Source organism: Nematolebias whitei, chromosome 4 (genome assembly GCF_014905685.2).
Source record: "Nematolebias whitei isolate Nwh7 chromosome 4, NemWhi1, whole genome shotgun sequence".
In the NCBI taxonomy this organism is placed as follows: domain Eukaryota; kingdom Metazoa; phylum Chordata; class Actinopteri; order Cyprinodontiformes; family Rivulidae; genus Nematolebias; species Nematolebias whitei.
In genome coordinates this window covers 16719605-16747257 of record NC_056501.1, presented here as the reverse complement: position 1 = coordinate 16747257, position 27653 = coordinate 16719605, and the positions used below count along the sequence as shown (strand labels likewise).

The 27653-nt window shown below is 40.2% G+C and overlaps 2 protein-coding genes across 2 annotated transcripts in view; both read left to right on the top strand.

The window, feature by feature from the left end:
• atg2a (autophagy related 2A) overlaps nt 1-17510 on the top strand; it is a 30634-nt gene extending 13124 nt beyond the window's left edge. The window contains exons 16-42 of the mRNA XM_037675245.1: nt 159-231; nt 782-956; nt 1046-1188; nt 1410-1531; nt 1707-1864; nt 4285-4417; nt 4561-4745; nt 4820-4900; nt 6301-6407; nt 6503-6595; nt 6700-6770; nt 7932-8008; nt 8499-8669; nt 8941-9067; nt 9287-9510; nt 9658-9887; nt 9986-10121; nt 10239-10460; nt 11465-11566; nt 12026-12110; nt 12251-12404; nt 12603-12672; nt 12807-12889; nt 13060-13181; nt 13267-13421; nt 14255-14413; nt 16904-17510. Of these exons, the coding sequence (XP_037531173.1) occupies nt 159-231; nt 782-956; nt 1046-1188; nt 1410-1531; nt 1707-1864; nt 4285-4417; nt 4561-4745; nt 4820-4900; nt 6301-6407; nt 6503-6595; nt 6700-6770; nt 7932-8008; nt 8499-8669; nt 8941-9067; nt 9287-9510; nt 9658-9887; nt 9986-10121; nt 10239-10460; nt 11465-11566; nt 12026-12110; nt 12251-12404; nt 12603-12672; nt 12807-12889; nt 13060-13181; nt 13267-13421; nt 14255-14413; nt 16904-17140 (3695 nt within the window). The 3' untranslated portion in view covers nt 17141-17510. The remainder of the gene's footprint in view (nt 1-158; nt 232-781; nt 957-1045; nt 1189-1409; nt 1532-1706; nt 1865-4284; nt 4418-4560; nt 4746-4819; nt 4901-6300; nt 6408-6502; nt 6596-6699; nt 6771-7931; nt 8009-8498; nt 8670-8940; nt 9068-9286; nt 9511-9657; nt 9888-9985; nt 10122-10238; nt 10461-11464; nt 11567-12025; nt 12111-12250; nt 12405-12602; nt 12673-12806; nt 12890-13059; nt 13182-13266; nt 13422-14254; nt 14414-16903) is intronic.
• A 1848-nt stretch (nt 17511-19358) lies between these two features.
• Nucleotides 19359-25920, top strand: trmt112 (tRNA methyltransferase activator subunit 11-2). The gene is made up of 4 exons (XM_037675790.1): nt 19359-19552; nt 21195-21296; nt 21439-21531; nt 25538-25920. The coding sequence occupies exons 1-4, from the start codon at nt 19454-19456 to the stop codon at nt 25637-25639; spliced, it is 396 nt and encodes a 131-aa protein (XP_037531718.1). The 5' UTR covers nt 19359-19453; the 3' UTR covers nt 25640-25920.
• The last annotated feature ends 1733 nt before the right edge of the window (nt 25921-27653 follow it).

The following is a 27653-nucleotide window of genomic DNA, read 5'->3' as shown; positions in this document are numbered from 1 at the left end:
GATAATATGCCATATTTTCTAACAAACATATTAACATTTAGAAAATTGTTTCTTCTGTTTATATACTTTGCTTTACAAACATGTCTTCTGAAGACTTAAAAGAAAGAGATAAATTCCTACCTGGTACATTATTCTTTGTTCCTGATGTGTGTCGCCAGGGTCATATGAGGGCTGGGAGGGAGGCTCCTTCCCCTGTATCAAAGTAAAGAGAAACCGTGACTCTCTACCGAGGTGAGTCCCTGGCTTTTTATTTCTGCCTGACAAGATTTTTCACTTGCTTTTAATTCAATTATTTTGTGTCAGATAAATGTTTTGAAGGAAACTTGGAAAGACTGGCTCGTTAAAGTCAGTTTACTGTGCTTGCAAATCACTTTTGTGACTGACTGATTTGTTAGTAATAATGTACCGGTAACTTGTGATTGTACTCAAACATTAGAGTAACATACATCATGTAATAAAATACTGCGCTTAAAATTTGTTTCCTACCAGTTCTTCGTTTAAAAACATGATCAACGTCATTTTGTGGACTTAGAATGTAAGATTGTGCCCACTTTTTTACAATCTAAATAAAAAAATTAATAAATAGAGTTTAGATTCTGTACAATCATCCCCCATTAAAGGGGATAATGCTGCTGTCTTTGGTACTTTATGGCATTAATGTTCCTCTTGGAAAAAGTGATTTTCTGCTGCCCAAACTGAACTTTCTTGCATCATATCCAAAGGAAAAAAAAGATTCTGTTGTCCCTTTCCTACTGATTCTGCTTTTTCCCCCCATGAGCAGGATATCAGTTCGTGTACGTGGAGGTGAAGCTCAGGGCCCATCAGCAGGTCTGAGTGGGATGAACCTGGGCTTCGTGAAAGACCTGGGGGCCACCTTTTTTGAAAGTCACTGTGAATTCACTGAGAAGACCAGCTCCCCGTTTTCTTCCAATCGCACCATGTTTGAGACTGAGGAGGTGTGCTGACATGACGCAGGATAAAAAAGGTTAAATGATCATCTTTATGAGATCTCAAACCTAAGTCAATGTCTCTTCTTTGATTTAAGATGGTGATTCCAGCCGATCGAGAGGAGATGCTTCAGTTTCAGGACCAGTGTGTTGTTCAGAGTCAATGTGCTGTGGATATAAACCTGCCGCTGGCGTACGTCCTGCTGCCCAGCAAACAGGCTTTCCAGAGCATCTACAACAGGTATGTAAAGAACAACACGAGCTAAATCTGTCCCCTCCATTCACACTATCTAGCTAAACATTTATCTTAGTTTTCTTGCAAATGTTTTGCTTTGTAAAGTTTTTTCCCTCTTGTCATCTTATTAATCACTTCCACTTGGAACTTGTGTCCTTTTAATCTTCATGTTGGCCTAATATCATGATTGAGAGATAATTTTAGTTTTCCACTCCTTCATCCATAAGGATCAATAACGATCTCCTGATGTGGGAGCCGCCTCCCCCTCCTCCTCCCTCAACCCACAGCCCTGACCAGAGCCGCCAGAACCATGACGAGTTCCAGCTGTGCAAATCAGCCTTTAGACTGGGTAAGTTTGACCGCTCTCATGGGGGGTGGGAGAAATTGATAATGATGTAGATTTATTACACAACTTATGTAGTAGTGTGCCAAAACATATAAAATATGGGTTTGTATTGATTTTGGACTTAAATGTTGGCTTTGTGGATAAATGAAATGCTTCAGAGCTTCTCACTCTGCCATAGACTCCGATTCAGAAGAAGATGATCCTCAGTTTTATTTGGCCAGTGATTCATCTGGAAGGAAGCAGCAGTTGGCTCCTCTCCCCAGCCACAACCTCAGCGTCCTTTCTCTCACTGTGATTATTGGGAAGGGGCGCCTTCAAGCCAGAACTGACAAGAAGGTGAGCCAGGAGGATGATGAATTAAATGAAGGGGCACTGATGAGTTTAACTGCTGAACATGAAACTTTTTGTGTGTTCTTAAACGGTTCAGCAGTTCTACTTTGGTTCAGATGTTTAGAATTTACTTTTGATAAAAACTGATCCTCTGAGCAGCCTATTGCATAAACAAAATCCGTTCATCCATTTTCTTTACCCCCTTGATCCGGTGTAGGGTCGCAGGGAGTTGGAGCCTATCTCCTGCAGTCATTAGACGAAAGGCCAGTCCATCAGGGCCTTCACAAAGATGACCATTCAAACACACTCGCACCTATGACCAATTTAGAGTTGCCAATTCATCTAACATACATGGTTTTGAACTGGGGAAGGACAGTGTTGTGATGTAATGACCAGAAGAAAAAGATTCCAGCTGAAAAGAGCTTCCTCCATAGAGTGACAGGGTTCAGCTTGGAGTAGAGCTGCTGCTCCTCCGCATCAAAATGAGTCGGCTGATTAAGATGCCTCCTGGAGGCCTCGATCTGGAGGTTTTCTGGAGATGTTCCACTGGAAGGAGACCCTGGGGCTGACTCAGAACTTTGTGGAAGGATTATATATGTATCCTCTCAGGCTGGGGAACACCTTGAGATCCAGGAGGAGCTGAAGAATCTTGCTGGGTTAAAGGATGTCTGGGTTTCCCTCCTGGAGCTGGGGCCTCATGTGTTAACAGTGCGTACATGAAAAGGTTGTGTGCACCAGGTTCCGCACACATGGCAGGATGTAGCAAAATGAACGTTGCGTGAAAGTGTGTGTAAATTCACGCACATTTTGACCTGCCATGAGAATGTGCTTACCTTCATATGTAGTATCAGACCACACAGTACTGAAGGTGCATTCACACCAGCCCTGTTTAGTCCGCTTTAATCGAATTCTAGCTCCTTTTCCTAGGAAGTCCGGTTCGTTTGGGGAGGTGTGAACTCGCCATCGAACTCTGTCACGGAACAAAAAGGCGAACTCTGGCCCGGGCTAAAACCTAGGTCTCGGTCCGGTAGAAGAGAACTCCAGCGCGGTTCGAGTACAGTGTGAATGTAAACAGACCGGGCCCCGCTCCACAAGCAGGAAGTGGAGTACAACGCAGGGCAAACAAACACGCATTTCTCTTACTTCATATGGAGCCATCAGCTGCCTTGTGTGAAAAACAACGTTCTCCATGGTCTTCTGCCTCATCTTCCGCTCATGCCGAGTCCATTTTTGAAAAATGACAAAATATAACTCCTAAAACTGCTAAAACTTGATGCCACTCCGTTTTTGTTATTTTCAGAAGAAGAAGTAGGCCACGGAGAAATACTTTGTTGATTCTCAGTGACTCGTTTTGTCACATTAACTATTTAAAGAATAAGCGTTTCAAGTTCTACTAAGCTCCTGAGTGTGTCTGTGTTTACAGTTATTATTGCATGTGTGTGAAGTTGGAAATGCCTTAGAAAGGCTCCGCCAACAGATTCCCCCCCGCCCCCAGGTTTACCTCATTCAACAGCAAAACACACACCTTTTATGTGTGGCAACGTTTTACACCCTACTTCTTAATTAGGAGCATCTCTGATTCACATTCAATAAAATTCTTCATTTTGCAGCATCTAGAAATAAATTTCTAACATGCAGACGAGAATCCCATGGAGTTGGGTATTCCTTCACATGCATTCAATTCCACGTGCATTCAGTTCCACGTTGGTTGGGATGTACAAAAGAAGTGAGCTTGAATTCATGCATATGCACGGTTTCATACATCTGGATTTATTTGTGCGTATGCTGTTTTCTTGATTTAACCATACACTGTTTCAGTAGAAATCCACGCAAGTCTTTGTACGCGAGACCCCTGCTGTCTTTGCAACCATGGAGAAGCTGAGATAAATGAATGGTTGATTGGATGGACGGGCACTCGGATGCAAAAATAGACAAAAATACTAACTGGAAAAAGCTTATAATGGGGAGAACTTGCAAACTTCATGCAGAAAAGCTGCATTCAGGAGTCAAACTAAGACCTAGCTAGCTGCAATGCAACAGTGCAAAATACTTTAATAAATTATAATTGTTACTTTACATCTTAGTTTTTCATAGTAGAAGTTATTGTCTTACAGGTCTCTCAAGTCCCTGAGGCTCAATGGGATTAACCTGTATAAATAAAGATTGCATGAATATAGTCAATAAATGAAATAAATAATATTGAAAAAAGTTTATCTTGTGTTATATTTTAATTAAATTGCTGGTTTATTGTGCTACTGACCATTTTGTACACCGATTGTGGATTTAAATTTTAGTTTAACTTAATTTTTTTTTAATCTTTTTAATTTTTTAACTAATATTTTTTGCTTTATTTATCATTTTCAATTCAGCTTTTTCACATCACATTTTGTTGTTTGTTTGTTTGAATTGTGTGGTATTGACTTCAGGAGGACCAAACCCATGGAGAAATTGTGCTTGACCTGGAAGGGGGGAAGATGTTTAGTGTGACACAACATCAAAATAATCCCAATCTCAATTTCTTGTGTTTGGAGAGCAAACGAGTGGAACTTTACCATCAAGGTGCATGTTGTGGTATTTTTTGCATTTTATTGTAATGTTTCTAATTCAGTCGTTTTGTATAATTTATTGTGCAAATGGTTTTAATGCTGGTTGAAAAGTAGAACTATATTCTCTCTTTATCATTCTTGTATTTTAACATTTAGCTGTGGTGAAAGACTCCCCCATCCTACAGCGGTTGGACATGCCTAGCTTCACTGCACCAAAGCACTTGGACCCCACCATCTACCCCACAGAGGTGGGGGTGAGCAATGTGAGCGGGAGGGAAGGGGAGCAGCAGATGTTGTCCACAGCCATAAAAATCACTCTGGACCTCAAGAGAAACGTCAAGGTATGCACTCCTGATAACCCGATTAATGCAACAGCTGTAAAACTGATGTGAAAATAAACTTTGTTTCTTTCAAGGAGTTCCTTGTTGCGCTTCAACTTCAAGGCGCCACCATTCGACATCACGTGACGCAGACCGACCAGAGCTGGCATGAGCAGGTGAGGAGCGAAAGAAACAAATCTCACTTCACCTTTAGTGTTTTCGTGGGTTTTTAAAGTTCGAGATTGAACATGAATGCAGAGGACAAAGCACTTTTCTTTGAACAAATAAATCCAGTGAACATGACTTTTTGTCATTCGTTTGTTTTCTCACAAAGCAGATTTTTTTTTACAGGTTAATCAAGCTATTCATTTCTTTGTAGCTTCAGATGTGAGTTTGGGATTAGATGGACATTAAAGATTCATATGTGGCTAATGAGGACACATCCACCGAACTGCAGTTAGACAAGCTAGATTGATTATATACAGCTAAAAATTTGCTTTTGGATTTTTTTTCTCCATTTTGCCAATTAAGTTAAAGACTTTTCACTTCCATTGTCATCATACATTTTAATGTAATTCATCTGCTGTAATTTGGTGCAACCCCTCAACCCTAAATAACAAGTCCTGCAACAAACAGCAGTCTCACTGCCAGAGATGAGGTGTTATAACAACCATTAGTCACATGGTCCAGTAAGCTGATGGGTGAGATGCAGCTAAGCCCAGAATCCTTGTACTTCAGGCAGGTGCAGAGCTTATTCAAGGAATCAAGGTTCTTTATTGTCATTTGCATCACATGTGGTACGTGAGGTGGAATGAAATTGTATACACATGGTTCCAGTTACATCCAACAATAGCAAAACTATAAAGTGTAAAACGAAACAGTAAATAGGGGTCTAAGATATAAACTAATATATATGCTAAACGAATGCCCAACGGTACACTAAAAGACCTAAGATATACACTAATCGCTAAGAGAGCAAAACAATACACAGAACAGCAGCAGCATGATTCTCATAGGTTCTGTTCAGCTGTTGTTCACACGCTAATTTGAACGGAGTTGGGCTCGGTGCCGACTCCAAAACTAATATAAACTGGGATTTATTCAAAGCATGCAACAAAAACACAGAAACAAGGCGCCAAAAGTGTAAAAGACATAAATCTACAGCAGCAGTATCCACATCCATTTGAAGAGATGTGTCTCATCCTCTGCACTCAGAGTTCAGGCTCCTCCCATCGGGATGCAGATATTTGATTACCAGATGTAAAACTAAGCGGTATAAAACCATTTTCGATCCTGGTGCCATAAGCTTCCAAAATTCGACTTAGCATAGCATAGCACCGGGCCATTTTTGAATAATTTTTATATCATGTTAGGTATATTTATTTTTTATATTTTATGTCTGTCAAGTTTCCTGTCGGGCAAAAAAGCTGACTCACATCACTGTAACCAAATCTACCTAAGGGTATAAATAAAGTTGATTGTTTTATTGTCACATTTCACTGAAAAGAGAAAAATGAAATCACTCTGGAATCAGATGAGGTGGATGAAGGCTAAATTAGTCATTTTCTCTTTACAGCTGGTTGACTTTCTGGATGTAATTGATGATCCCATTCTGGGATACTCACCACCAGCTATCATCACTGTCCTCCACACACACCTCGCTACTTGTGCCATAGACTACAGGTACAAAGTGTTTGGACGGTGTTAAAATTGTAGTGCAGTTTTCATTGTTTTTTTTATTTTTTATCCTCACCTTTGTTTTTTGTTTTGTTGTACAGGCCTTTGTATTTGCCTCTACGAGTCTTGTTCACGGCAGAGTCATTTTCGCTCTCCACTAACATCATCGTAGACACTGCCACCTTCCACCTCAGGTACAATGCCAACTGAATGTTTCATTTGTGCAGTAAAGAAAATAAATGCTGCAATATTACTTTGTCAACAATCATAACTTTTGTAAGTTTGGTGTTTTCATCAGATTTATTCTGGATGATTCTGCTCTCTACCTCTCTGACAAATGTGTGTCTGACACAGTGGACCTGAGGAGAGGTAAAACACGTTCCGAGTCTGTTGCACACAGTAGGAATAATTTTATCTTTGTTTGTAACCAGGTTAATGTTTCCTCATGTCCTTTACTGGTGCATCCCTGGAATATGATGAACTTCAAGTCTTGTATTTGTGTTATTTAGCAGCTAGCTAGAGGAGTGTAAAATGTTTTTACTAGATTGTTTCCTTTTTGTTTTGGCCGCCTTCCAGCCATCAGTTGTCTATTATCCACTTTTTCTTTCTGGGTTGCGGGGCAGCTGATGTCTGTCTCCAGCAGTCACTGTGCGAGAGGTGGGGGACATCCTGGACAGGTTGCAAGTCCATCAGAGGGACACATAAAGACAAACAACCATTGAGACACTCACTCACACCGAGGGATAATTTAGAGTTACCAATTAGCCTAACGTGAATAGCTTTAGTTTGTGAGAGGAAACGGGGTTAAGCCACGTGTGCACGAGAACAACATGCAAACTACACACAGAAAGGCCCAAAGCTGGGAGGCGAACCTGCAACCTTCACTGTGGGGCAACAGCTGCGCCACTATTCCACCCCTTTTCATTCATTCGGTCAACCTTTATTTATACAGGTTAGTCTCATTGAGTCACAAGGACTCATTTTTAAGAGAGACCTGTTTTAAACAAAAACCACAGATGAGGTACACACAACAATAAACAGTCATATAAAACCATATAAATGAAAAGTAAGTAAAATAAGCGATATAAAAAGAAATAAAAACAAGAAGCTACATTATAAAACTATGTAAGATACTAAAAACAGGAACATGTCTGCATTGATTGCTGCATTGAACTTGACAGTTGTTTAAAATCCCTTAGAGAGGTCAAAGGTGATAGCTTCAGATCTTTTTACAAGGTGTTTTATAATCTTTAAAGTGGTCTTGATCGGAGTTCTTCAGGGTTTTGAGATTACTTTCAAAGATTTTCTTTGGACCTTTTCACTTATTGTTAGTCCAGCCTTTGAACATGAACAGTTTCAGAGGAAAGCTTTAATTTTTATTTGTTAAGCTACTTTGACCTCTTGGGTGTCAAAATATTGAAGCTTAAGATGTAGACAATTCAGCCAATGTTAGGATCATTGGCAAAAATATAGGTGGTTTTTTTTTTTTCCTCCATCTATAATAACCTGCTTTCTGTGTGTTGCTCACAGATTATGTGTGCGTTCTGGACATCGACCTGTTGGAGCTCGCCATCACCACATGGAAAGGCGGTGATTCTGTCAAACTGGTGAGTGCTCTGCACGACTTCTTTACTTACCTGTTGTTTTCGTATTCAACAACCTAAAAAAAGGTCTCTGCAGCCAGAAAAACTGCACTGAAAACAGTATAATTTTGTTCAATTTCCTTCAAAAACCACTAACAAGCGCTTAGCTGCATGTTTATAAATATTTGTTTCACCATAGTTAAGTTTCTCTATAATAATAGCTCCAGACTATAATTTAGCTCAAGCAACATTCTCAGTTGGACCTGAAACTGAAGTTAACAAGAAAATGGCAGTAGGACGGCAGCAAGTCTTTTGTATACCATTTATACATTTATCAAAGAGTCTGACGTGTTCACCTGGACACCAACCTGATGGCATCTAAAGATCTGTGGGAAACGAGTCCAGTCCACCGAAACTTGTCCAAGCAAAAGCAGCAAAGAGGAGAACAATCAATGCTAGGAACTAAATTTGTTTTTATCAGTCTAACCATTCTGTCTTTCACTTTGTCCTGCAGTCTCAGCCTCTCTTCGAGCTCCGCTGCTCCAACAACGTGGTCCACCTCCATACCTGCGCTGATTCTTGTGCCGCCCTCGTCAATCTGTTGCAATATCTGGTTTCCCAGGGGGACTTGCATCCCCCGCCTTGTCACACCTCACCCACTGAAATCGCTGGCCAGAAATTACCAGTAAGGCACCATGTTAACCTCAGATAACCTGACTCAACTTAATGAGTCGAACAGTTTAGGTCAATTTTGTTTATTAATATGTGGGTTTTGTAGTTTTAAATCTGTTCCATTCTTTAGGTGTTTACATTTCCAGTTGGTCCTTACTAATTTTTGGGTTAACATTTTACAACTTTAACAAATTGTTTTATGTTAATTATTTTATAAATGTTAAGAAGTGTTATATAGATTGGATTAAACTTTTTAATACCTGTGTGATATTCTGTTTTGTTAGTTATCAGAAAGTCCTGCATCTTTGCCGCCTTGCCTTCCTGCTGAAACCGCAGAGATAAACCAGTATGACCTGGCTGATGCCTTAATCGACACAGAGAAGAGCCACAGTGAAGACATTACTGAAGCAGGTATCTGTTCTCTCTGAACATTCATATCAACATATGAGTGAGTTAGTCAGAAGAGTTGTACTGTATGTACTGATGTGTGTATAAAATCTAATGGTCATAATAAGGTTTGCTTTTGTTTAAAATAAAGTCAGTAGAGTTATTTGGAAGAAAAGCTGCTTTCCTCCACTACAACCTGGTGTCAGAAAATTAATGATGCACCAATTCTTTGTGATGTTCAAGGTTTGCCATCAGTGTCGAGAGGCTCCCCTGTCTCTGTCTACTTGTTCCCTGGTGAAGCCTCGAAGCACAGCCTGGCTGGCCTGCAGAGAGAGGACTCTGAACTGGACGGTCTGGTTTCCACGGCAATGGAGGCGCAGGCCGACATGATGCTGGATGAAGGCTCAGACGGCTCCACTGACAACGATGACTTCTGCATCTTGGAGGCGCCCGGCATGGGCATACCTGTGAGTGTCATCTTGCTTTCGTGCTCCTGCGTTTTCTTTTATCTTGTTGTTGTCGTTGTCGTTGTTTTTGTTTACCTTGTATAAATTTTGATGACATGAATCTGTTTCAGAATTTGTACATTTGTTTCCAATGTGAATTTGCTGCAGCCCAGAGACGGGGAGCCCGTGGTCACCGTGCTTTCCCAGGGGCCCATCAAGGTGAAGGACAGTCACTTCTCCAGGCCTCGAGGCAGCTCAGACCTGCTCCGAGCTCCGAACGGTTTCCCGGTCCCACACAGCAGGGTGGTGCTGAGGGAGATCTCTGTGGTGTGGCATCTCTACGGGGGGAAGGACTTTGGTGGAAAGTCGATGTCCATCCACCCTCAGAGCGCAAACAAGTAACTACTTCTCAGATATTCAGTTTGTCAACAAATTTTTACTCTTTATTTTTATCTTCTTAGAATTACCCCATTTTACTCTCCTTGTGTTCTTTCAGGGGTCGTTCCATCCCTGCTGGTGTTCGTGGGTCTCCGTCTCGCACAGTCGCCTCCTCTCGTCCACAGAACTCGTGGCGTTGGGCTGGAGGCAGTGGCCGTCAGCACACGCTGCTGATGGAAATCCAGCTCTCCAAGGTACTGATGTTTATCATGACCAAATATATTTGAGTAGTTTAGTAGATAAGTCATATTTCAGAAAGAACTTAAGTACATTTTAATTATTTATCCATATGTTTCTCTTGTGTCCTCCAGGTGTCCTTTCAGCATGAGTCGTACCCAGTAGCAGGGCAGGATGGGGATGGCTCAGCGGCCACTGTTACTGGGGTCCTTCCCAATGGCGAGCAGCCCCTTTCCAGGCAGGTTTTCATTGTCCAGGAGCTGGAAGTTCGAGACAGACTGGCCTCTTCCCAAATCAACAAATTCCTCTACCTCTACACGAGCGAGAGCATGCCTCGGCGAGCTCACTCCAATATGGTGAGACTGCAGGGAGGGGGGGAAGAGGAATAATAGAAAATATTTAAGTTATAAACGGCTGAGAGTTCAATCCTGTTCATCCTAAACACACTGAGTTTTTCAGTGATACGGGTCAAAAAAGATGATGTGACAGTTAGGGGTTGAATGACTACATAATATTTAAACTCGACATGAACATAATAAAACTCGAGTAGAACTCGAGTAGTTGATGACGTCATAGGATCTCAAGATGAAAAAATAAACAAAAAATTAAACCGAAAAAGAAAGTAATTTCTTATTTACAAGAAAAAGACCAACAAAACATTGGGAGAGTATATTATGCCCCTACCATTGATCATACTGCAAATAAGTCACAGGAAAACCAAAACTACTAATTATTATTAAGCTCCAAAAGTGAAAGAAATAACGTGCAGCACGTCAAAAGTTAGTTTTAGAGATTAATATGTTTATAGGGTTTTTATAGGTTTAGAGATCAATATTTTTTGCTTTTAGTTTGTGAAACAAAGTCAGAAGGAAGCTGGTTCTGGTTCGGTCAATGGACCCGGTGTTACACCATACTCTGACCTGCAACAGTGCATGCAACACCGCCCCCTATGGTCACAATATACGGTGGTCACAGAATATGGTATAACACCAGTTCACAATGAGCTCCAAACAGTCAGGAAGTTGATTCATCTTCTGTTTCCTTACGGTAGTTGAACCGGAAGATTCATCTTTAGTGAAATATTTCCAGACTATTGATATATTTCTACCTGTTTGCCAAGACTGGACCTGCTCCGCTCAGTCCATCTGCTGGGAGGAATTCATTTGGTAGCTTCTACTAGTAGCCCGGTGCAGATCACGTGACACAATGACGTCACTGCGAATACTCCACGTGAAATTTAAGAACTTGATAGATGTTCTAGGAATCGATCTGTCGATTATTCGAGTAGTCTGTTAAAGCCCTAGTGACAGTTTCTTCCTTGCAAAAGGCTTCTCATTTATCTTATGTGTCCTCACTGCAGCTGACTGTGAAGGCCCTGCAAGTATTACCAGAGTCTGGTCTCGGTGGTCCCGAGTGTTGTCTGCGGGTCAGTCTGCTGCCTCTACGGCTCAACATCGATCAGGTAAGTCCAGCATCTTAGACTGGTTCTGGATGGAACAGTCTTTTCTGATCCAGTTTCTGTAGGTGACACCAAGCAGCTAATTAAAACCTTCAGATCTTCAGCAACATTGTCTTCTCATTTACATTTTGCAGAAAATAAACCTATTTTTTGTTCATATGCTTTAGCTTACTAGAAAGAACGACAGCAAAACAAAACTGTTTAGTAAATTGTCAAAGCTGTCAGATTAATTGGAAACAAACATTTTTGATTTGAATTCATAAAAACTGAGATTTAATCAAAGAAAACGAGCTGTAGTTATTTAAATATTTACTTTGTGTTTATTTTTCTGGATATAACGAGGCGTTCCACTGCTTACTTAGTAGACTATTCCTCATTCAGTTTATTTTGACAGTAGTTTGTGCTGCTCCTATAAACTTTCATCAGATCTAACCAGACTTTTTTTTTTCCTCTTTCTTCCAGGATGCACTGTTTTTCTTGAAGGACTTTTTTAGTAATCTGGCTTCCTCTGTTAACCCTTACCTGCCTGTGGACTTGGCAGCTGAAGGTTGGTTATTGCAGATTTGTAAATTGTCTTTTGCATTTGATAACTAGATCTGCCATTAACATTATTTAAACTCAGCTGTGCATGTGCATTTTTTAATTTCACTGGCTGCCGAACAAGTTTATAATTTTCTGTATTCATAGTGAGGGCAGATTCCTCCCAGAAAGGGTCTGAGGAGGCAGATCCAGCTGCTGGTCTGGGACCTGACCTCTCTGCTTCAGTGGAAACTACAAACAGTGAGCAGAGCTCTTCCTCTGTCGGCTCCTCATCTTCCTCCGACCAGCCAATCTATTTTCGGTGTGTAAACGGTGGTTCTTCACAGGTTTAATCCAAGTTTAACAAAATGTATTTAAAAAAAATGTTTTTCTGTTGCATAAATGTTTATCTATACCTAAAATGTTGGAAATGTAAATATTGCTTTTTTTTTTTTTTTTATCCCAGCAAAACTTGACTAAGATGAATAAAGTATTTTTGTTTCGTCTCGGTTCTTTTCAGGGAATTTCGTTTTACTTCTGAAGTGCCTATCTGGCTGGACTACCATGGCAAACACGTCGTCATTGAGCAGGTGGGACGTTGTTCAAAAAGCCCCTTTTATTCTGATCTGACCACGATCACTCGGTGAAGACTTAGAGATTCCAGTGGATTCGACCAGGTAGTGATCTTGTATTTTCTTACACTGCGTGACTCTTTGTTTCTCAGGGAACGTTTGCAGGGATTCTGATCGGTCTGGCTCAGTTAAACTGTTCTGAGCTGAAGCTGAAGAGGCTCTGCTGCAGACATGGGTAAAGAAAGACCTTCCTCTTCCACAGCGAACATCATTTGTTACGTTAAACGTTCAAATAAGCTTTTGTGATTAAAATCTCATTAATTTTAGTATTTTGATTTTCCGAGAGGTAAGAATATATTTAAAAAGCAAACTGTTGTTTTGTTTTTTTGTCTGCGATGTTTCCAGTCTTCTCGGTGTAGACAAAGTGATTCAGTACGCCGTCACAGAGTGGCTGACTGACATCAGGAAGAATCAGCTGCCAGGCATTCTGGGCGGTGTCGGTCCCATGCATTCAGTTGTTCAGCTTTGTAAGTTAGCAGCATTTAACATGTTCTTCACACATTTGTTTTTTTGGCTAATCTGCCTCTCTCCTCTGCCTCTGTGTTTGTTCAGTCCACGGGGTGAGGGATCTGTTCTGGCTCCCCATAGAACAGTACAGGAAGGATGGACGCATTATTCGGGGTCTCCAGAGGGGGGCAGCATCCTTTGGCACCTCTACTGCATCAGCTGCTCTTGAACTTAGCAACAGGCTGGTGCAGGCCATCCAGGTACTCAGTCTGTGGAGAACTTGTTCTCTTTTCAGGACAGAAGCAAAACCGATTAAAAAGATGAACTCTCTGTTTTTAGATCCTTTACAAACTCTTTGTTTGATAATTAGCAATCGTTACCAAAAGGTGAAACACGGACAGCAATTATTTTGCCTGTTTGTGTTCATTTGTTAACAACATACGTATAATAAACCTTTCAGAATTTAATCTTGTACCACTACAACTGATCTTACTTTATGATTCAAAATGGCTGCTACAACTAAATAATCTTTGCAACTCAGTCAGTTTTACCAACAGAGAGGGATAACATTTGGTTTGGTAGTAGCTGTGAGTCATTCCCAAAATATACGTCAAGCACTACATTTTGGGCAAAATCTTTGCCTAAAACTTTGGCATTACCTGGTGGAGTCAACCCTGATTATCTGTTAGCCAAATATTCCAGGAATCACTGGATGAATTTCATCAAAATTCTCAGAAATTAATCAGAGATTACTTCCTGGACTCATCTCAGTTCAAGATGGCCACCATAGCTAATGAACATTAGAAAACAAAAAATAGCCATAATGCAGTCAACTTTAAGAGTGAATAGTAGTTGAGACTTGACCACAGCACGTACTCCAAGCACTAACAGATGTTGTGATATGGTGCTCAGTCATTCATCAACGTAAGTTAATCTTAGTTTCAAACTAGCACGATAGCTGGCAGGTGATTTGCATTTCTTTAATGGATGGTTGGCTTTACAATTTATCTTAAATTGAACAAATGAAGGGACATTCAGAAATCTCACTGAGGACCTTTATCTCATTTCTTTCTTTCTGTTACCTCTCTGACAGGCTACAGCAGAGACCGTGTACGACATCTTGTCTCCCACACCTCCCCTGAGTCGCTACGCCATCACCGAAGGCCGGGCCCCTTCCAGCAGGCCCCGTAGAGCTGCTCAACCCGCAGACCTCCGGGAAGGAGTGGCCAAGGCCTACGACACCGTCAGAGAGGTGCATAATAAAAATGTATCCTCTGAAACCGTGCTGGTCCAAGCCTCCATGGGGCCCTAAGTGAAATTTAGTTTGGGACCCTCCATTTCTTCTAATAATGTGGATTACTGCAACCAACAGTCAGATGATCAGATCATTCACCCTCCTAACATAAACTCGTTGCAACTCTGACAGCCCTGTTTACATTATTCTATATGTATACAGGTCCTTCTCAAAAAATTAGCATATTGTGATTAATGTCAATATTTTCCATAATGTAATGATAAAAATGAAACTTTCATATATTTCAGATTCATTGCACACCAACTGAAATATTTCAGGTCTTTAATTGTTTTAATACTGATGATTATGGCATACAGCTCATGAAAACCCAAAATGCCTGTCCCAAAATATTAGCATATCATGAAAAGGTTCTCTAAACAAGCTATTAACCTAACCATCTGAATCAACGACGTAACTCTAAACACCTGCAAAAGATTCCTGAGGCTTTTAAAAGCTCCCAGCCTTGTTCATTACTCAAAACCGCAATCATGGGTAAGACTGCCGACCTGACTGCTGTCCAGAAGGCCATCATTGACACCCTCAAGCAAGAGGGTAAGACACAAAGAAATTGCTGAATGAATAGGCTGTTCCCAGAGTGCTGTATCAAGGCACCTCAGTGGGAAGTCTGTGGGAAGGGAAAAGTGTGGCAGAAAACGCTGCACAACGAGAAGAGGTGACCGGACCCTGAGGAGGATTGTGGAGAAGGGCCGATTCCAGACCTTGGGGGACCTGCGGAAGCAGTGGACCGAGTCTGGAGTAGAAACATTCAGAGCCACCGTGCACAGGCGTGTGCAGGAAATGGGCTACAGGTGCCGCATTCCCCAGGTCAAGCCACTCTTGAACAAGAGACAGCGTCAGAAGCATCTCGCCTGGGACTGCTGCTGAGTGGTCCAAAGTTATGTTCTCTGATTACAGTAAATTTTGCATTTCCTTTGGAAATCAAGGTCCCAGAGTCTGGAGGAAGAGAGGAGACACAGAATTCACATTGCTTGAGGTCCAGTGTCAAGTTTCCACAGTCACTGGGGTGTCATATCATCTGCTGGTGTTGGTCCACTGTGTTTTATCAAGGGCAGAGTCAATGCAGCTAGCTATCAGGAGATTTTGGAGCACTTCATGCTTCCATCTGCTGAAAAGCTTTATGGAGATGAAGATTTAATGTTTCAGCACGACCTGGCACCTGCTCACAGTGCCAAAACCACTGGTAAATGCTTTACTGACCATGGTATTGCTGTGCTCAATTGGCCTGCCAACTCTCCTGACCTGAACCCCATAGAGAACCTGTGGGATATTGTGAAGAGAAAGTTGAGAGACGCAAGACCCAACACTCTGGATGAGCTTAAGGCCGCTATCGAAGCATCCTGGGCCTCCATAACACCTCAGCAGTGCCACAGGCTGATTGCCTCCATGCCACGCCGCAATGAAGCAGTCATTCATGCAAAATGATTCCCGACCAAGTATTGAGTGCATAACTGAACATGATTATTTGAAGGTTGGCGTTTTTTGTATTAAAAACACTTGTCTTTCATTGGTGGGATGAAATATGCTAATATTTTGGGACAGGCATTTTGGGTTTTCATGAGCTGTATGCCATAATCATCAGTATTAAAACAATTAAAGACCTGAAATATTTCAGTTGGTGTGCAATAAATCTGAAATATATGAAAGTTTCATTTTGATCATTACATTATGGAAAATAATTACCTTTATCACAATATGCTAATTTTTTGAGAAGGACCTGTATATCATCTAGTGGTACTCAAAGTAACAAATGAAAAAAACACCAGTATGCAATGTATTTTACAGCAAAAGTGTCATCTGGTTTATTTTCTTTGGTTCCAAAGAACTGCAGCAGTAATGTTCAAAATAATTTGTTATGCAAGATCAACAACAGATAAAATAACTTGGATGCATAAAAATAAACTGTGCAAAAACAAACGAAATTAAATAAAATAAAAAACAAAATATCAAGGAAATACCTAAATAATATAAATGAACAATTACTTGAAACCACGTAAAATGATAAAAAAAAAAAAAAAAGAAATATAGAGTTGAATAGTTACTTCTTAAAACTGTAAATGTATGCAACAATTTGCAAAAGCTGAACTTAAAATATTAAATAGAATCATATAGAAGTTATTACTAAAAAAATTTAAAAATTAATTCAAAAAGCATTTAGGGGCCCCCTAGTGGCCCCGAGGCCCTAAGCAGCCGCTTAGTTTGCTTATACTTTGAGCCCGCCCTGCTCTGAAAAGTTCATAGATAATCTTAGACACTTGTTTTTTTTAGCTAACACTGCGTTTGTAGCTTTGCTGTTACTTTTATAGTAATTTAAAAAAAAAATTTAAAGCCCCAATTTAAATAAAGCTAGTCAGAGTCTGGACAAATAATATTAAAAAAGAAAATTTGTCTTGATGTTTTTGTATGTTCTGGACTCTTTTCTCGCTGCAGGGAGTGATCGACACGGCTCAGACCTTGTGCGATGTAGCATCTCGTGGCCACGAGCAGAAAGGTCTCCCTGGCGCTGTGGGCGGCGTCCTGCGACAGATCCCACCCACCGTAGTCAGACCTTTGATCGTAGCTTCCGAAGCGACCTCCAACCTGCTTGGTGGCATGCGGAACCAGATCAAACCAGACGCGCGGAAAGAGGATTTCCTCAAGTGGCGCACGGAGGACACACAGGATTGAGGACAGTGTTTTGATTGTGTGCACGTGAGAATGACTGGATGTGTGTGACTGTCGTGGGAACGTTTCAGCAGTGAGAATCCTGGTGTTGATGTGGATTTGCACGAGTGTGTGTATGTGTGTGTGCTCTAATGCAAAAACCAACGCAAAGACTAACTAGTACTGCAGTTACTGACAGTGTTTTACGTTGCTTCACCAACTGAAACATGAACATTTTTTATGCTGTTCACCAGATCTGTCCTCGTTTTATTCCCCTCATTCTACAGATTCTTCCTGTTTGTGTTCACACATCACAGTTTTCTTTCAGCCAAACCAGAAGCAGTCAGGACGTTCACAGGACCCACATTGTCTACACGTCATACTTTGCATATCATATGAGCGATAATAAAATTCACTGACTTTGTTTTTTTTTCTTGTAATACTGTAACAAACTTTTAAAGTCAGTGTTAGAAATGAATCTTTAAATCCGAATAACTTGTCACAAGCTGCTAGCAGCTTCATTGCAGAGCTAAAGTACAGTGAGGTCCTGTTTATTCTCATGGTGGAATCTGAATATTTTAGCTAACATTTTTGATAGCAGATGGTTTTCATCCTGACTTTATGATTCAGCGCTGTGCTGTTAGTTCAGTTTTGACTGCTATGCACCTGCTCTTCTCAGCGCTTTTATCGGTGCCATAAAACCTTTCAGAGTGGCCTTTTTAACTAGTTTGTGTTGCCTTCCTCAGACCTGTCCCCATCCCTACTAAATGTGGATTACCTGACTGAGTAGAAACACATGAAGCCTCTAAAAGCTGTAGCATATAGCGTTAACGCTTCAAAGTTAATTGTTTAACGAACTGATGTAAGTCGGCGGGTTTCGTACCTGATAACAGCTCGTCTGTGCTGCTGCTTTCCGTGAAAAGTTGAATCCCAGATTCTAGGATCTGCATGAACCTTTTTTTTTCTTGTCAGACTTGTTTGCCCACATCTTTAGTTGCCTTCAGTATGTTTTTTTCTTTCTATTGTTTACTTGTGTTTTGTTAAAGCATAGTTAATGTTAAACTTAAGAAAGGAGTTGGGAGGACATGAATTTGGTGATTATGGAAGAAAATTAAAGAGTTTTTACATTTTTATTGTTTTGTTCTTTTGTTTAATGTGTGTGAGGGAGACGTTTCCTTCTCTGTGCACATGTGTGAATGAGATCATTTGTGTGTGCGGATGATGCATGTCTGTGCAGGTGGCAGGTTGATGCTTGTTACACCACTTGAGTGTAATTACTATTTACTATCAAAGTGTATGAATGAACTGTATTACAAAAACAAGTATACAAGTTATTACAAAAATAAAAAAGAATATAAAAACTGAATGCGACTTAAATTTTTGCTGTCTGTTCAAATTTGAATGTTTTTCTTTTAGTGTAGTTTTAATAATGTACTTTTTTTAGCTTTACCATCAAAAACAGCTTCTGGTTATTTATATGTAACACTTAGTACCATATAATTTACTCTAAACTTTTTATAAACCTAAAGATTAATATATGTATCCCAGTCTCAAATAAAAGCATCATAACAGATCCCACTTTATAATAATTAAGACCCATAAAGCCTGTTTAAGATGCACCAACTATTTACCTTTTCTTTTAAGCTTCATCAGTCCGCTCCCTGGAATGGATAATTTTGTCCAGTGCATAACTGAATTATAGATTCACCATGTACTGTTATGTCTCCCAAAGTTTATCTGGTCTTTTTTTTTTTTTTTTTTTTTTGAAGAAAAAAATGCTGTAAAGTAATTTTGTTGTAAGTGGACACTTGGTTCACTTTGGCCTTTTATGATTTTATTCATGAGGCTCAAGCTGCTGCCCCCGCGACCGACTTCAGAATAAGCGGAAGATAATGGATGGATGGCTTACAATAGGACATATACACATTTATGTAAAAAAAATAAATGTTTAAAGAAAAAAGCTTGAAAGAACTTTGGAAAGCTTAAAGAAATGTTATGACCATGAAGATGCATTATACTGTATTACAAAAAAAGTTAAGTACAGGAGAAAAGTAGAGATGACAGGATTTTTGCTTGATATTACATTTAGAGCATATATTTTAATAGAAATGATAACGAAAAATAATAGTCGTGTTTTTACAGTAAAGAAATTGTTAAAATCTGTTTTTTGTTTGTTTTTTAAGAAAGGGCTCTAGGAACCTTTAATAGCGGAGTTGGATTCTGTCAGGAATGTTTTACGCGCTGCATCAGCAGTGTTTTCGGTGCGCATTTCGGTGCGCCGCGTGATTTCCACGTAGTTGTAAAATTATTCATTGACTACTGGTTATTTTATCTCGGATGTTTTTGAGTTTGTTTAAAAACATGAAGCTGCTCACGCACAATATGTTGACGTCTCACGTAAAGGGAGTCACCAAAGGATACCCGCTGCTCATTAAGGTAATCTCGGCTAGCAGCGTGGCTAATGCTAACGCACGTTTACGTTATTTGTTGATACACTTTTTGATTTAAATTTCTGTATTAAAGTTATATGTAGAAAAACTTCAGTTGAAATTATTTAGGTGCAATTGTTCTGATGATGTATGTAATTTCTCGACAAATGCTAATATTTAAATTTAAAGTCCTGCAGTTCAACATGCGAGCACGATTCTAAACACGTGCATTTCTTGTCATTTCTGTTTGTACATGTTGGCAATGATTTTTACTTTTGTCCTTTTTTTAACCGTTTTTATTTAACTTGCAGCTAGTGAAAATAGAAACGTGTTAACTTAAAATTAAATACTTAAAAGAAAAACACGCCCAGGTAGACCTATTTTAAAATTCATTATTTTTTTATTCGCATTTTTGTGCATAACTAGAGGAGCTCATTTTTATTTGATAATTGTGAGTCAGATAAACAAAATTAGGGTGCACTTTATTGTTTAATAATGCATAATGAAATAAGTACACTAAAACAACATTTTAAGTGTTAAATGTAATAACTTTATTATAGACACAAATTAAATGATGTCCCACTTTGATATTGTTTGCAGATGACTTAAGGCTATATCTTTTTCTTGTTTTTATTGTCTCTAAACAAGTAAACAAAAGCATAAACCGGACTTATTATTAATCAGGGTGTAGCATGACTAGCAACTTATCAGCATGACACTACTGGTAAAGTTGTAAATGATTCTTCTCTTCTACATTAATTTCCATCTTATTTCAAGAATCTTTATTATCCCCGAGGTGCAATTTATTTCACAGTCAATAGCATCATACATACAGCACTTTGGTTGGCCTTGTCGCTGTTTTAAGTGCTCTATAAATAAAGTGGTATGGTATGGTACTAACATCCATACTAGACAAGGCATTAAGACATTAAAATAACTACAGAGATCATCACTGTTCATTGAGAAGCCTGATCGTTAGAGGGATGAATGAGTTTTTCAGTCTGTTCGTTCTACATCTGAGCAGCAGATACCTGCGTTCAGATGGAAGCAACCTGAACTCACCATGGAGTGGGTGATCAGGATCTGCCAGAATCAGCCTGGCCTTGTTCACTGACCTCGCCTTGTGTAGGTCAGTGAGGTTCTGTAGGGCTATGCCGGCAGTTTTTCTGCACATCCTGACAATCCCCGAGAGTCTTAGTTTTCAAATGAAAGCAAAGAGGTTTTCAACGACAGTCAATTTACATCTTTGTATTCTCAGTCTGCTCCTGTTGTAATTTTAGTTTTTAGTTTATTGTTTATATGTCATATGCAGGTCAAGGCCAACAATTGTTGCATTGTTTCATTCATCAGTTCTCAAACTGAGAACAATTAACATTTATTTAACACTTCGTTAACTTTAACTGAACATTTTTATTGTACGTGATCATGTGTTCATCTGGTTTTTCTTCAACCTTTTTGGAATAATTTCAGTTCAACATCACATGTGATAAGCTGTCCTTTAAACAAGTAAATTTTAAAACTACTTTATTTTGACGTAGCGGAAGTTATTTCTAACTTTTCTAAAAACAGAACCATTTCTATTGATGAAGGCACAGAAACCCTGATTCCCCACTTCAACAGGATGTGTTGTTGCCTCCTCATTTGTCCAGGCCACTGAGGTGAAGGTGAATGAGTTGGAGTTCAACCCTCAGTTTGTCAGTCGGATGATCCCCAAACTGGATTGGAGCGCTCTGGTCCAGGCAGCAGATCAGGTGAGTCCGTGATGATGTACATACGTAAAACATCCACCTTCGTCTGAGTAATGAGATATAACTGAATCCATGCAGGAAAATAAATGTTGCACGCAGAATAAGTATGCATGACCATTCATCTGTTTCTGTTTTCTTTTCGTAGTTGGGCCATCGACAAGACCTACCAGGTGAGCTGGTGCCAGACTATGAGAAAAACGAAGACTTCCTGAAGAAAGTTCATCGAGTTCTGTTAGAGGTAAAGATCCCACATATCAGTTGTTGATCATTTTTCTACTAGTTTACCCGTTCACAGCCTAGAAGTAAGCAAATTGCAATTAAATAACTTATTTTGTCTCTCTCACTCTCTTCAGTCTTGACACAAGTTTAAAACAATTGTTCTTAAAAAGAGTTGTGTGGGTCTATTACTGTGCATCTGTCACATTAGGAAATTACTTTGGAACAAATGACGTTTTTTGTGATATATTTTTTCCTTTAAATTGTTTTCATGACTTTAGCATGTCCATTCTGCAGAGGATTGTGCTGTTTGTTTTATGTATAATTTTTCTAACTGTAAATGTCCTGGTCAATAATCCAGGTAGATAAATCTAACAAGGTTGAGTCATTTAAGTTTTTTGGATAAAAGACAAAACGTTTCAACACAGCGGAACTGACTCAACTTTGTTAAACTCTGTAAAAACTATCCTCTAACGAACTTTACACAGGCAAACTATTGTTCTTGATGTGATGTTGTCAACTAGAAAGACTGCCCTTGAGGTTTTGGCTGCAGAGATTTGCTCCCAAGTTGCAAACAAAGTTGTAAACACTTTGTTGTCCACAGTGTGGTTTTAAACTCTTCTGTTAAAGTCTTTTTGGACCAGCCTTGATGGCAGGAAGGAAAATGACAGGAAGAGACACTAAACCTCATGTCGTCCACTTGGACACTTTAAAACTCTATGTTTAGTGTTTTTGTCCTAAATGTGTGCAAAACTTTTGTTTGGAATATCTGACTCATTCATGACTCGTTTGATTCATGTAATCAGCATTAGGAAAAGTAAGGGTTTGAATTTGGTCCTTTATGCAGTTTTATTTGCTCTGCTGCCGTAAATAAATCTCTGTCTGATTGTGGAGTAAAACAGAGTGTTAAAAATAATTTAGATTGCGTGGTGGAGCTATTTGTCACTAGTTTCATCTTTTGCTGCTAATCCGTGGTCGGGCTGCACAGACAACAGATCCAGGAGGGAACCCAGACATCTCTCTCCCCAGCATCACACTCCAGCGCCTCCTGAGGATCCCACAGCATTCCCAAGCCAGAGAGGAGGCTCACTGATCTTTTTTCATGCCTTGTTCTCTTTGTGATGAGATTGATGATGGTCCCCTCCCGACCTAAATGACCTTTCATCCGGTCAGTGTTTGACCTATGAATAGCATCATCCCTGAAAGCTTCATGCTGTTGGCTCTTTGAAGAGCTGCGTACAAAACAACCTGCACTGGTTGAATATCAACAAACTTTTAATCTGTCAGGAGTTGGATTGACCCGAATGAATACTTCTCAGGTCTAAGAATGCACATTTAAAATTATAGTCTGGTAATTACATATGTAAGGTTCTTTCAAGTAATTATTATTATAATTATTAATTATTATTAGGGAATGGTGACACAGAGGTTAGAGAAGGTGGAGCTGTGATCAGAAGATCATCGGTTCAACTCCCGGTACTGACGACATCAAAATGTGGATGGGACCCACGCCTGCCTCCACCCTCATTTGCCCCACTCTGGGCCTTTGAGTAAGGCCCTAACCCCCACCATCTGCTCCTCCGGGTGCCCTAGATAACAGCTCTCTGCTCCACACGGACGGCTATGGTAGCTCGGTGGTCTGTGGTTGCGTCAGGAAGGACATCCAGCGTAAAAACAATTGCCAAGTCTTTGTGTGACTTAGTTCGCTGTGGCGGCCCTGCTAATAAGTTGTGGCACACAGTCAATCGGTGTAACAAGACTTTTCTTAAAGCCCTAAATAACTAATTAATTTTTTTTTTTCATTTACCCTTTATTTATACAGGTAGTCTCATTGAGTCACAAGATCTCATTTTCAAGAGAGACCTGTTTAGGAGCAGATGGTGGGGGTTAAGGGCCTTGCTCAGGGGCCCAGAGTGGGACGAATGAGGGTGAATGCAGGTGTGGGTGTTTCACCTTTTCCACCCACATTTTGATGTTGACGGTACCGGGAGTTGAAATATATTTTAAAAATTATTATTTGAACATGCAATAGTGCGGTAAGAGCTACATTAATCAACAGCTGAAAATAAATTTCCTGAAGTGTATTTTTTATTTTATAGTTCACATGAAGAGCAGGACTTAAAAGCTGTGCAACAAACAGTCCAGCAGGCTCGTCCAAGGTAGCCTCAGCTTCCAGCTTCTGGTCCTCTCTAGTTAAAGTAATCTCAGTAGCTATGTTTACATGCACAACATTTTTTGACTGGATTGAAATGTTTTCAGATTAAATAATTCAAATGTATTGTTTACATGGGCACAATCTGTTCATGACGAGCGTTTACATGCAGCGGGCTTTGTTCTGAACTGAAGTACTGACATGCGCAAAGTGGTAAACTCTCCTAAAAAAAAAAACACAGAAGAAGAAATTCTACTTCCGGTTTACTTCCGGGATGAACGTAAACACAACTGCGTGCCCAAAATGCACCCGCAACAGGTTTTAATGACGGTGGAGACGTTTCTGCACTCCCTGACTGAACTGTAAGTAATACAGATCATTTTGAGCTCTTAAAGTTTCTGGTAGAAATGTTGTGTCGCCCACCGACCAGTTTTGCTTCCCCGACATGCTAATATTATTAGCATGAGCCAGGAGGAAATGGCAAAGTCGCACATGCGCAGTCACGTCAGTTTGTCACCATCAGATAAAAACGAACAGATCAAGTGTTTACATGCGCACCGTTCGGGTTATGAATCGGCGTAAACCACCCGTTTTGTTCTGATCACAAATTATTTCAGATCACGCTGAATAAACAAAAACCCGAACAGGGTGTTTACATGACGCGTTTTTATTTTAACGGCCGTTTGATCCGGTTACTTATGTCCAACATGTAAACATGGCTAGTGTAGTTACCAGTAGTACCATTGAGATATACAACTTCTTCTTTTGGCGTTTCCCTTTTCAGGTTTTGCCACAGCAAGTCATTGTCACATTGATGAACTTGCATGTTAGTTTTGTCATAAGTGTTTTATGTCCGATGCCCTTCCTGACACAACCCTCACCATTTACCTGCGCTTGGGACCAGCAAAATAGATGCACTGGCTTGTGCTCCCTATTGGTTGGTTTGATTAAGATATACAAGAAGAAGAAATAATGTACTGTCCTAAAACATGACGGTAGAGTATAACTTTTTTTATTTCGTAGTGACTTTACCTGTTGATAAATCCTCCCTCAGGGTCCTCAGTCAGAAAAGGGTGGATTTCTCTCTTCAAGTCGAGGGTGAGGTTCTGCCTCAAGTGGAGGAGTTCAAGTATCTCAGGGTTTTGTTCACAAGTGAAGGAAGAACGGCGCATGAGATTGACATATTGGTGTGGCGTCTGCAGTATTGTGGACTTTGTGCCAGTCCGTTGTGGTGAAGAGGGAACTGAGCTGTAAGACGAAGCACTCTGTTTACCGGTCGGTCTACGTTCCTACCCTCACTTGTGTCTATGAACTCTGGGCAGTGACTGAAAGAACGAGATCGTGGATACAGGCAGTTGAAATGAGTTTCATCTGCAGGGTAGCTGGACTCTCCCTTAGTGATAGGGTGAGAAGTTCAGTTATCAGGGAGAAACTCGGGAAAAGAACCGCTGCTCCTCCACATTGAGACGAGCCAGTTGAGGTGGTTCAAGCATCTGGTAAGAATGCTCCCTGGGTACCTCCCTAGGGAGGTGCTTCGGGCATGTCCAACTGGTAGGGGACCCTGGGAACAACCCAGGACACGCTGGACAGACTATGGCTCAGTTGGCCGGGAGGGAGGGAGGGAGGGAGGGAGGGAGGGAGGGAGGGAGGGAGGGATGGATGGATGGATGGATGGATGGATGGATGGATGTTTGTTTGTTTGTTTTTGTCTCTGTTTCTGTGAGAGTTACTGTCTGAAAAACAAACTGTCGCATTTGAAATTTGTTTCTCTCTCTTGTTGTACCAAACCATGACTTGGGTAACACCCTTAATACCTAGATTTGCGGAGTTTATTTTCATAGTGTCTGCTCATGTTGCATTTCTGTCTGTGTTGCAGGTGGAGGTGTTAGAGGGATGTCTGCAGTGTCCTGAATCAGGACGAGAGTTTCCCATCTCCAGAGGAATCCCCAACATGCTGCTGAATGAAGATGAGGTGTAGACGGCATTTCACTGCGGTTCTTATACAAAAACGCCCCAAACTGTCATCCAGACAAGATCGTTTGTATTCAAGAGAGGCTGGACTCTGATTTAAGTTGTTGCCATAAATAATAGACCATGATATCTACTTTATTGTTGTTATATTTGAAGGGGCTCATGTTGCCAGTGGCTGGAAATGATTTGAAGAATAACAAGTGGAAATATCCCCCAGGACTAACCCTCAGTGGTTTTATCTGTATTTATTTTTGTAACTGAGCTTTTTTTCTTTCTCAATAAAACTGTCCAAACTGTCCTGACTGACACTTATCAGGTTTTCATGAAGAAAATAGACTGACTTATATTAAAGCTATGCTGAAATGCTTGAGGGGCCTGCTCTGAACACCATCTCGCCTTCTCAGGGTTAGATGACGTGGCAGTGGCTCGTCTAAATTTGGCTTTGAGGAAAAAGAGGCACAAAAAAAAAAAAAAAGGCGGGCTGCAAGTTGTTTTTAAGGAAGTCTCTTTTTTTTCCCTTCTCCTTAAAGCCACACATTACAGCTCACACCCCACCTTGGAGGGATCTGTTAAGATGCCCCACAATTTTTTTTGATCCTGCTGAAGTTGCTGACAGCGATGAGGCCCACGGTGATGAATGAAGCTCCTTTTCTGATCCTTTCTGTCCATCTGAGTTGAAACGGCAGCAGTCAGGTTTGAACGGGAGCCGTGTCGTTCGCAGGCTGCATTATCATTTTTAGAAACTGTGCCAGGACAGACGATGAAAGGAAGGGTTGGCCTGACCAGAAGCCTCAAGGCTGCCTGAGTCTCTCCTACCTTTCCCTTCTACTTACAGCAATTACAGGCCTGCACCCGCAGCTATAATAACGGCATAATGTGATGGCAGCAGAGCAGCAATAAAAGCCACCCCTGGCAGATTAATAGTCCTCCACAAGTGCTGAGCTGTAATTAACAATGAGACTGAGGAGGAACAGACAGAAAAGAAAGGAGCTCTGCTGAAAGCTCGAAAAGCTAAAGATAAATAAGGGATGGGCTGCTTTGGAGGATTCTAATAAAACCTTTAGTTGAAGCTGAGCTTGGAGACTGAAACCCATTATATTAATGATTCAGGTTTGTTTTATGTAGCAGAAGACGGCAATTAGACATTTATTTAAAAAGTTGACATCAGCATTCAGTAGATAGATACATTGTTAATCCCCCCCCCCCCCCGGCGGGGGGGGGGGGGGGGGGTTAAAGAATTCACAAATCAAACAGGAAAAGCCCAATGTGACTCAACAGCAGGGCACAAACATGTCACATTTTAAGAATGGGTGTACAGAAAGAATTGAAAAAGTTTTAAGTTAAGACTTTCTTCATATTTTGCTTCTACTGAGCCTGACTTTCTTGTAATCTTTTCTATTGGTCATTCAAAACCTTGAGAATTATGTCTTTCTGCTTTTTTATTTGGATTTTGGCAGCTTTTTTCACTCCACTACCTTACCATATTAAGATGAACCCCCTGCTTTACTTGACATCATTAAATTAAAAATATAACCACTAATTAATCATTAATTAAATTTAATCTTTTAGCACATTGCAATGACCACCTTGTCATACATAGTTAGTTTTCATTTCTTTAATTGAATTTATAAAATATACCACTATTTGACAGATTTAATATTGTATTTTAATGCCAACAAGATAATTCCCAAAGATCTTGTAGCTGAAAAAAATGATAATAAATGAACAAAGGAAGATGCATCATTGCTTTAAGCTAATGGTTTACATTTTTAGTTAGTGTTTTGCTCCTTTACTCTGTTTTAAATCCTTCAGTAAATATCAGCCGTCATTAAGCATTCTTTGGTTTTAATTTTGTTTTAATTCAATTCAGCAAAAGGCACAATTTAAAATGATTTCATGCTTTTTTCAGATGAAGTTAAAGGAGAAGAGGAACAAAAATTAAACTAGAAAAAATAACATTTCCTGCAAAAGTTAATGTAAAATGCCTGTCGCTGAATAATTCTGCTGAAAGCTGCTGAAGA

Coding starts and splice junctions, on each gene's coding strand:
- trmt112 (XM_037675790.1), top strand. CDS start 19,454: ATGTTTTTGAGTTTGTTTAAAAACATGAAGCTGCTCACGCACAATATG. Junction 19,553..21,194: donor GATACCCGCTGCTCATTAAG/GTAATCTCGGCT, acceptor TCATTTGTCCAG/GCCACTGAGGTGAAGGTGAA. Junction 21,297..21,438: donor TGGTCCAGGCAGCAGATCAG/GTGAGTCCGTGA, acceptor TTCTTTTCGTAG/TTGGGCCATCGACAAGACCT.